The sequence below is a fragment of the Odontomachus brunneus genome, unplaced genomic scaffold (genome assembly GCF_010583005.1).
Source record: "Odontomachus brunneus isolate Ranch 3 - 2012 unplaced genomic scaffold, Obru_v1 Obru_scaffold_051, whole genome shotgun sequence".
Classification (NCBI taxonomy): domain Eukaryota; kingdom Metazoa; phylum Arthropoda; class Insecta; order Hymenoptera; family Formicidae; genus Odontomachus; species Odontomachus brunneus.
Genome location: NW_022639501.1, coordinates 2,038,089 through 2,048,867, shown reverse-complemented (window position 1 = coordinate 2,048,867; position 10,779 = coordinate 2,038,089). Strand labels below are relative to the sequence as shown.

General features: G+C 44.4%; 1 protein-coding gene across 2 annotated transcripts in view; it reads left to right on the top strand.

Moving 5' to 3' along the window:
• LOC116845382 (dentin sialophosphoprotein) overlaps positions 1–10,643 on the top strand; it is a 71,139-nt gene extending 60,496 nt beyond the window's left edge. For both annotated transcript variants that reach the window (XM_032817970.1, XM_032817971.1), the window contains exons 9-16: positions 1,827–1,875; positions 7,942–8,079; positions 8,159–8,311; positions 8,557–8,735; positions 8,818–9,021; positions 9,105–9,251; positions 9,375–9,468; positions 9,561–10,643. In XM_032817970.1, the coding sequence (XP_032673861.1) occupies positions 1,827–1,875; positions 7,942–8,079; positions 8,159–8,311; positions 8,557–8,735; positions 8,818–9,021; positions 9,105–9,251; positions 9,375–9,468; positions 9,561–9,844 (1,248 nt within the window). In that variant the 3' untranslated portion in view covers positions 9,845–10,643. The remainder of the gene's footprint in view (positions 1–1,826; positions 1,876–7,941; positions 8,080–8,158; positions 8,312–8,556; positions 8,736–8,817; positions 9,022–9,104; positions 9,252–9,374; positions 9,469–9,560) is intronic.
• Positions 10,644–10,779: the final 136 nt, after the last annotated feature.

Genomic DNA, 10,779 nt, shown 5'->3' with positions numbered 1-10,779 from the left:
TATATATATATATATATATATATATATATATATATATATATATATATATATATATATATATAATCACAAGTAATTTCATTAACTGATGATATTAATTATCAATTAAACCGATGTAACTGTACACTGATGGATAACTGATTTTATCAAACGATTAAATTATTTCAAATCACACGTATGATTGATTAATTTCGATTATTGATTTGCCGATTATTTTAGTCAAAGAGAGAATTTCAATTGATTAAGCTCAAAGTGCCGGATGCGTATTCGATTTTGGACATTTTATTTCTTTAGACGCGAGTACTTAAACTTTCAACACAAGGTATACATACTATTCTCATAGTACATATCATACAAAAAATTGATATACATATAATTTATGCACAATGAATATACATAATCAAGCGCACGGACAACTTGCTCTCCAGTCAATCCTAGAAACGAGCTCGTGTCACATTGTGAGCGTGACGAAAGCTTTGTAACTCGTTGAAAGAGCATTTCTCGAGTCTCACGACGGCCGACAAGTCGATTACCGCGAGGTGTCACTTGTTGACAATCGCGTGCTCTTGGCAGGCAGCGCAGCAACGTGTCTGGCCGGGCGCGGTTCGTCGCGATCTGCCGGCGGCGCGAAGGAGTTATGCCACCGTCAAGAATATTCCGAGTGGTCTGACGCGCACGCTCGCGCGAACCTTTTCGCGGGTGGCCGAAGGTGTTAAGCGGCGTGTTAACGCCGTGGCTGCGCTCGTCACGACGATGTTTACATCGTCCTGACGAAGCGGGCGGGATCCAGTCTCGAGTCGGCGATCAGCGGCGGCCGCTGGTCATCGTTGATCTCGCGCTCTCTGTGCGAACGCCGGATCGTCGTCGTCGTCGACGACGACGGCGAACGGGTACGTGAAAACGGTATCGATGAGCCGCGCGATCTGTTGTTCCTCTTTTCGCGCTCGGTTACGCGCTCGAGTCGCGAGTTCTCCGCTGCGTCGCCGATGTGTGAACGACGTTGCGTTACGTTTCGTTTTAAAATAGCCCCTCGTTGTCGCCCTGCAGTCGATCGATCGGAGATGTTATTCCGACGTCAGACGAGCGAGCCGACCGGCGGAAGTATCGTCAAGAGCTCGGACGTGGCGCAGGCCACCGGTTCCGGGATCCTCACGAGCTGGTACACGAAGATCGCGAACGTCAAGAGACGACACACCTTCAGCCCGAGGTCCTTGCTGAAGCGAGCGCTGGTATATCTTTCACGGACAATACCGTAATACCACCGTCTCTTACATGGGCGCGTTATATTCGGGAGAACGACGAACGAAGTGACAGAGAATAACGTGGAAGAAAGTGCGACAATTCGGGAAAAAACGTTGGAACGTATCTTGGTCCAACATTAAATATGCCTTTCTGATTCTCAAACTGTGACAATGTCTATAAATGACGTTCGTATTAGAAAAATGGAATCAAACGGCTAAATTTAACGCAAATTAAATTTGGCAGTTTTTAACGTTTTACGTGCGTCTAGAATAAAGTCCTTTTCATGCCATTTGAAATTGGCGTGAAAGAGGAAATAATATTAGCTAATTTTAATAAGATTACCTTTGACCCATTTCACACCTCACTTGAATCGCTTAATTAAAAGAAGGAGAAATGATCTATCAGAGAAATTGCTCGAACTAATATTTTTATGACTAATATTTTAATGATAATGATGTCTTGGAATTAACGCGCAAGTCTCTTTCTCTATCTTCTTAATGAAGCCGTTATCGTGCGTAGTAATAATGAGGCGATCGTGATGATCGCACTCGATGTGAATATCGCTGATTTATTCCTCTTCATTGCAGCTGCCGGTGGTGGATCCCTTCCTGGAGAAAGTCTCGCTCTCTGATCTCGGTGAGTTCTGCCACATTTGAGAGGATTATTTCTTGATGATCGTCGACCTTCCGAGAATTGCTTGTGCCGGGCGGGAACGGAGAAAGGAAGAAAGATCGCGGCGTGATTTTTCTCGCATAAAGGGCGAGAGGACTCGTGAGAGTCACCGTAGTCCGAGAAAAGCTTATCCGAAATAACCGGGCTTGATTGCCTGTAATCGACGCAACAAGTAAACTCAGGCAGTTCTTAAAGTGCGGTGCGCCTCTCGCGTGCGCCAGTAGATTCACGTTAATTTCTATTATATCGATCTCGGAGGGTACTTATATTCAATAAGTCGATGCTGCGATGTGCGTGTGTGTGTTGAAAGGAGATTCCCTTTATCGGAAGGTATAAATTTAGTATCGAACATTCGTTGTCGCAACAAAGAGACTTAGGATCGTTGAAGAGAAAAGCTACGACCGCAGATTTGAAAAAGTCCAGTTTTACACTGCAAGAGCGAACGAGCGAGCACGTGAAAGTTCTCTCTCACGCTTACACATATCTCTTCATTTCACTTAACGCAGCGTGGGTTAGAAGAACTTTTTTCCTTTATTCGGCGAAAATTACGAGCTTCACGGAATCGGCACACATAACGTTAGTCGGGCGCGTGTCCTGAAAGAATGGCGACACATTAGGATTAATTATCGCAGGGCACGTTTGCATTCACGTTTTAACGAACAAGTGCTACGACGACGCTTATATCGTGAAGGGAAAGGGTATCGTGTTTGAATAGCATCACAGCTTGTTTCCCGGATCATCCTCCACGTGCTTCCGCCTGTGTGTATAGTTTTCCCCTTGAAATCGTGGTACTAGGTCCTCCGACCGTCGTGTCGTTCTGGTGGTAGGTGTATGGTGGCGATCGATGAGTTCCCGGGAGGCCAGCTGGCTCGCAGCGTTAGGGGCGAGTGAGACGGCGATAGAAGGAGCGAGGGAGCGAGCAAGAGAGAGTGTGGACAGGAGAGAAAGAGGAGGACAGAGGGGAGAAGAGAGAGAGAGAGAGAGCAAAGGGGAAGAACGGAGAGGGACTCGCGATACAACTTCGCCTCGTGCAATGCGCTCGCATTCTGCGTCGCATTCGCACGCTTCTATCTAGGTCTAGGTCATGGGGCAGACCGCGTTCGATAAATTATTACGTGGCGGAAGTTGCGCCGGTAACGTTGCTCCCTCCTCCCTCCCGAATTCTTTCGACGTCTCGGGACGATGGCTCGCGACAGTGACTGTCGATTCACGAACAAATCTGTCGTCGATTCACAAATCATGCATGGCACATGTCTTCTGTGCGAAGCAAAAAATGAAATAATCTCGAGCGAGAGCCCTTTGACATTTCTTCCATTTCTCGCAGTTTGTGTTATAACCTGAAATTAAATGGCAAGGATCGGTCATACGTTTTTTTCCTCTCTTTTCTTCTTTTTTCATAGAACTCTCGAGATTGGCTCATGGTCGTGTAGGGTTACTCGGTTGATGAAACGAAAGCTAATAAAGATAGCATAACGCATCAGTTCGATAAGATTAGACACGTGGAAAGGCGAGAGCGGCGGGGAGGGATGACGATAGTAGTTAGGTCGCACTTTGGTCGGACGGGGTTTTGGCTAGCATAGTTTCATCATCCCGTCTGACAGAGAGTGTCAACTTCTTCGACCAGGTGTTCCCTGATATCGAGCCTTCCTCCTCCGTCGTAACGTTCGTACATTTGTTCGATCGTGTTACATTAATTAAAAGGCGACGTGTCGCGCGAGGAAAGTTCCATGAACGCGTCGATACGGAGATCCGCGCGCTCCGCTCTCTTTCTTTTGGCAGCGCTCTCGGACTCGGCGGTTATTCTTGGCACGATGCTTGGACGATGACGACGAGGAAGCAGAAAGCCAGCGATCCAGCGAGAGCGAGCGAGAGGGAAGTAGGCATCTAGAGCGAGACGCCGACGATGGGCCCGAAGCGACCAGACAGTCGTTGCGTTCGTCAGCGACGTAGCTGACGATCCTCGGGAGATCTCGCGAAATGTCGGCGACGAGAGGACCAAGTAGAAACCGAAAGGGCCGTCCAGTGACAAGGGAATTCCAGTGATAAGGGCAGCGAGTCTTGAGAGGACTCTCGACGGATAAACTAGAAGAATCTCCGAATCGTTTCGTCGGCGAATTTACGACGCACCGACTGTTCGCCACGCGCTTTTCGGAAATGAACGCCGACCATGAACGACATCGGCGATTTCATGCTAGTTTCTCTCTTTCCGGATAAGTTCCGCATCAGTATTCTGAGGAACAAAAGGCCGTTATCGGTGGCAACGGAGAGACGAAGGCTCCGCGTAAAAAAACTACTCAGCCCGACGAGAAGAACGCGACGAATATTTCAGGCGAATCGCGTTAATCGCCGTACGGTGATTAGCGTCCGGTGAAATGACAGCTCGACCGTGACGTCGGTCACCGCGTCTGACAATGTTAAATAATGCTGGCCTTGCACTACTACTCGAATTCCGAAAGTGTACGCGCCGCTTTAAGACAGGTAGCGGCTGCCTGGTGGTGCCAGGACGACGATCCCGTGTACTCGAAGGACCTCATCAAGGAGTTCGAAGTGGAGGACCCGCCCCTCGAGGACGAGTTAGCTTGGATCCTGGCCAAAGGTATCGCGCGATGTAACGCGAATTGCCAGCCGACTGCCAAATCGAGAAGAGGAGCGATTTCCTCGTTCGCGGTGAATTTTATATCCATCCGTCGCGCTTTTGTCCTACTTTAATCCGGATAACGGAGACCGACGTTGCCAGGACGACTAATTCCCTGCTTGCGTTATCGGATTATTTACGTTAGTGTAAAGTGGCCGCGAAATGACGCGATACAAGTAGACTGTGTTTGATGCGTGATCAGGGATGCGTTTTTGCGTGTAATGAAAATTCCATTTTATTAGTTAGATCGGCAATAATCATCTCATTTCGGAGTTATTTGTTGAAGCGAAACGCGCACACGTGCTTCTATGTTTCATGAGGACGCGAAACATTTCACTTAACGGGTACCATATTGTCCTTGTATACAATACTCCAAACTCTGTCCTTCTCTTGCTGTACAACCTAATGCCTTATTTTGCCTTCGCTTATACTTTGTTTACGCATTTATTTCTACACACATAATCTTCCCCCTATCTGAGTTTTCCATATTTAATTCAATACATTAAAATCCTTTCAAACTTATGTACCACGTTAATCAGCACACACACCATCTAACCAAGTCCTCATATAATTTTCATCCAGAAAAGTTATCCGGATATGATAGGAACATCCGAAAAATAAAATTTTATTTTTAGCGGAAATCCTCTTGAGGTCATAAATAAAAGATTTCTGCTAAGAATAAAATTATAATTTTTTAGATGCACGATTCCCAGGCAGCATAAATGTTTAAAAACATCTTAGGCCCGATTGCACCAACGTTATTTTAGCTTTAAGCAAGACTTAAATATGTGTCTTTATTTATTTAGAAAGAAAGATAAAGATGGATACATGTTTAAGTTTCGCTTAAAGTCAAAATAACGTTGGTGCAACCGAACCTCAGAGGCATCTAAAAGACACTGGTTTCAGACGCCTTTTCGATGTCTCTGAGTTGTATTTTAGACATTTGTGTTTGTTTGGTTTCGAAAGACCAGCGAGGTAATGAATGTCGAGGATTTTTATTGAAGCTTATTGCACGTACATTAAATTCCCGTGCCATACCGTGCTCAACAATAAATTTCCCACATTATCATATTTGCGCGTTACGAAATTCATGACAGCCACGACCGTTGCGTCCTGCAGTTAGTGCATTCCTTCGGACGCGGATGCATCATTGGTGTTTCTCTTTCCCGTATCACGGCAACGTCTGTGTGTATGTTGTGTGTGTGTGTGTGCGCGTATATGCATACGTGCCATGCAAGGAACGTACCTTCAATTCACCTCGCTCGCCGTAGCTGTTCGCGACCGCACCGCATTCTCCCGCGCGTCAAGCTAGAGTCAGTCCCACCGTGGTAGTCGCGTCGAGATCTCTCCGACAGCCGGATCGTGGGGAATCGAACATCTGTTTCGAAAGTCGCGCAGCGTTGGCGAACCTTTCGTAAAAAGTGGCGGTCGTTGCGTAAGCGCCGAGTTTTCCGGCATGATGGCAATTTCTTCGCGAGAGTTCGCCATTTCCATCGCGTGTACACGTATCTCCTTCACTTCACGCATCTTCCTTGATTACGCGGAAGAACAAAAAGGATTACCTGCGACGTGTAACGTGCCACGGACGTTGGCTCGGTAACGGACGCCTGCTCGAAATCGAACGACATTCCTCTTTCGTGAGTCGCTTAGAACTTCGAATACGCGGCTTTGTTTCGAGTCAAGCTGGAATTAACCGCCGTGCAGTCTTTGTTTCGACAGGTTTGAGCCGCGAAAGTGTCGACCAGCTGTCTCTTCGTTTCAGAGTGCTTCTAAATTCTTCCTCTAAATTGTATGAGATTATAGGATTGCGCAACAAAAATCACAAATGAGACAATATTAGACTCTGTGATGATGTTTAATCAATACGAAATAAGTATAAAGCCAATAAAACCTGTGCAGAAAAGTTGTAGAAAAGCAATGAATATTTTATAAATAAAAATATTCACAAAAGAACCACCAAAAATATCAGGTGTAGCTCAGCGGTAAAGTGCTCGTCTACTCAACATCTTATTTTGTTATACTCTGATATTTTTCTAATCAATAATATATTAAAAGGTCAATTAAAGCTTACGCTAATTAGAGCTTATGTCCTTTTAATGTAACAATAAATAAATAAAAAACATCAGTTCTTTAAATATTTCTCTATTATAATTACATATACAAATTTACTCTATTATAGTTATATAAATTTAAATAGCTCAAACGTTTCAATTCTTCTGATATTTTTGTTTATAATTTATTGCACTTTTACACCCGTGCACAGGCTCTTTATATATTTTGTATTAATTGAATGTTAATACAGTCTCTCGCTTTATTTCATTTGTCACGATTATTGAACTTTCATCGACTTTATATTGAAGAGATAGCCGACTCATTTGTTATATGAAGCTGAATTTCGATTCAATCTGCGCCATCATTTCGTGCGTAATTAGATTCTCAGAAACCACTTACCACGTGAGCTTTTACTTCCCATCGTCACGTAACTTCTGGGAGATCGCTAATTGCTGTAGGGTAATTCTCCGACTCGCTCGTCCGATGCGATTTTCCGTCGCCTTCTGCTACGTCGTTATTACAGAATTATCTTATCATTTATAATGAAACTGCGCGACAAAGTGACGCTCACCCGCGCGTTTGCTTCAAAAGTAGGCGAGTTTTCGAAGTGTTTAATCCGAACTTATCGCTCGCTCAATCGAGTCCCATTGCTGTGTATTACGCAATACTGTTAACTCGTAGAAACACAAAATCATGTCACCATATCTCTATCAAAGGAAGATGCGTATTAACAATCTTATTATTTAACATTGCCGCGTCGAATATGCCGTTTTAAACGAACATTATTTAACGTAACGAAAATGGTCGCGCCAGTGGCATTTTCGTTGTGAAGACGAAACGGGCGGCTGGATTCGTAACATTGTATGCAACCGAACTGTGCTCGTTTAAAATATAATAATAACGATCATAATTTTATTGCATACATAAAAACGGAAGATAATATCATAATAGTATAATCCAAAGAACAGTTACGATTACAGACGCGCATTGTAAAGCAGCATCGTTGCTAAGACTGCCCAGCCAAGGAACTTGACAAAAATTATGTGCCGATCCAAGCGAGAGAAAAATTGCAGTGTGAAATCTTTGATCGCCAGCGGTGATTTGTCTATTTACACAGGGATTGTTATTCTGTACTCAATTAAACCTATCGACACTAGGGAATCAGTGTGTGCATGAATCCCGCTGAGATATTAATAGAAACCACGCGCATTCGAATACGAAGAGTCGATCTTGCACCGAAGTTTTAACACACGCATCGCACATCGTGAAAATCTCGCGCGACCTGAAAATGCTGCGTCGCAATCGAAAGGCTCTGCTCTACTGTGAACTGTTTGGCCTTTCAGAGGAGGACGAGTCGCAGATCTTCGTTAAGTTCTTCAAATTTCACAAATGCTACGACCTAATACCGACCAGCGCGAAACTAGTCGTCTTCGACACACACCTACTAGTTAAAAAGGCCTTCTTCGCTCTCGTCTATAATGGTGAGTCGAAGCTCTTGCGCGATTCAATTGATCACACGGTCTGCATGTGAAGTGCTTGATGGTAATGAAATATTTTCAGGTGTGAGGGCCGCGCCGTTATGGGACAGCTCTCGGCAACAGTTTGTGGGCATGCTGACTATAACGGATTTTATAAAGATACTTCAGATGTATTATACCAGTCCGTCAGTGACAATGGATGAGTTGGAGGAGCATGAGCTGGATACATGGAGAAGTAAGTTTCTTTCTTTCAAGATATATGCTTGGTTTTCATTACTTCAATTTTATTTTATTTTGCTTCAATTTAATTTACAACGACAAATACTACATATAATACATAACATTATGTAGTATTTAACCTTAATCTAAATCAGAGAACTCCTAATTTTAATTTCTGATCCGTTTAAACATCACCTTGTCAGAAGTAATAGACATCTGGATAAATAGAGAGACTGTATGAGGAAAATAATTTGATTTCAGAAGTCCTGAAGGATCAAGTTCGCCCTCTTGTAAGCATTGGGCCGGACGCGTCGCTATACGAAGCCATCAGGACCTTAATACAAAACAGAATCCACCGATTGCCTGTGATAGACCCCGATACCGGAAACGTCCTTTATATCTTGACACATAAACGAATACTTAGGTTCCTTTTCCTATATGTGAGTATGGCTTTCTTCCAATTTGCTGAGCACAATATTCCTTGCACGAGTCGATATCTGTTTCGACACATCTCGATTGCAGATCCACGAGTTACCAAAACCATCTTTCACCAATAAAACGCTGAGGGAGTTGAGGATAGGCACTTTCGAGAACATAGAGACAGCTACGGAAGAAACTAGCATAATTTTAGCGCTCAAAAAATTTGTAGAAAGGAGAGTCTCGGCGTTACCGATTGTCGACACTGATGGAAAACTAGTGAACATTTATTCGAAGTTTGATGTTATTGTAAGTCTCGCTTCCTCGTCATGTCTTCGCCAATGACATTGAAAGTGTCACGTTAATGTTTATAAACGTGTTACCTTTTGCAGAATTTAGCTGCGGAAAAAACTTACAATAATCTAGACGTTTCATTGCGTGAGGCAAACGAACATCGCAATGAATGGTTCGAAGGCGTCCAGAGTTGCAAGTTGGATGAGACGCTGTTCACTATAATGGAAAGGATCGTCAGAGCGGAGGTATGTAAAGTATTTCTTCGACCGAGCGCGCGATTATGATTATAAGTCCGATCGATAATTACAGAATAATTGTAGAATCATATCGTCATAAATTTATATTCTTATCTGCGGTATGTTGTGTAGGTCCATAGGCTAGTAGTGATCGACGATGACGACAAAGTAATCGGTATAATATCCCTCTCTGATCTGCTCTTCTACCTCGTTCTTAGGCCTTGTGGTAAGCCAACCGTTCTTGAATCGTTTGATGGATAGCAAACTGCACCTGAGAATCGCAATGTCACGTTACATTAACTCACTTGTTGATTTCAGGTGAAGATGGCAGTAGCAATAAAGGTAGCTCTATATCCTTGCGGGCGCAAGATACCGCGCTGTCGAAGGCCCCCAGCTCCGCGCAATCGGAAGCGTCGTTCACCGGCGACGGTGAGACTGAGCAGGACGCCGCGGAGGGCAATCGGTGCGAAGAGGCGCCCGCCACACCTAGTCCACCGTTGAGCCCCGCCGCATCGGACATCTCGGAGCCTCAGTCGACGTTAGTCAGTCAAGCTACTCAGGAACCAACGTGGCGGGAAGTAACCGTGTCGGGCGGCGAATGAGATGCCGCGGTATCCACGTGCCACCATGCACGCGTTGTCTCATTACCGAGGAAGAGGAATCGGTGCTGTTGCTTCAGCCGCGGTGTGCCGCGTCACAAATACCAGCGCCGGATAAATAGAGCATAACCAACGCGTATTTCTACATCCTTGTTGTTATCGCTCGCGCTCTTTTCTCCGCGACTAAAGCGAGACAGGTCGATCGGCGAGTCACGTTCGCGCAGGGAGACACCCGCGTTTCATTGAATCAATTGGACGCGCGACCGCAGTAACTCGCGGAGAGATCTCTGTCGGACGCGCGCGACGTACGATAAAAAACGCGATGCTGTATAGTGTATAAAATCATTTAAGCTTAATTTTTTATGGTACAAATGCTATTCAGCATAGACGTTCGAGCTTTTCGCCAGGGACGGCAGTTACGCTATTGTTTGCTCAGAATAACGATTTTCCCACGCCCCTCTACAATCGAGCACTGGAAAAGAGAAAAAAAAATAAGACGAATGACTCGGACGTTATTGGACGAGTTTGCTGAAAGATGCCAAATCGCAGTGACGCAATGCATGAAGTCCTGTCTTGATTGTGGTTATATCTTCTTTATACAGATTATGTTTTATGCATATTTCGAATCGGAGAATCTGTAAATATTCATTATAATCTTAAGTAACAACTTATGTCAAGATCATGAAAAACAAATCAGCTGTATCGAAGAACGTTGCACGTTCGCAAAATGTGAACTTAATTTCGTTGTAAGAGGCTTCTCCCGTTTCTTTTGACCATAATACATGCCGCCGATTTAATTGTCTCTTTGAGATCTTTTATATACTCATTTGTGACAACCGTTCTTGCTAATTTTTATTAGTGATGTGTTAGAAAGAGAGAGAGAGAGAGAGAGAGAGAGAGAGAGAGAGAGAGAGAGAGAGAGAGAGAGAGAGAGAGAG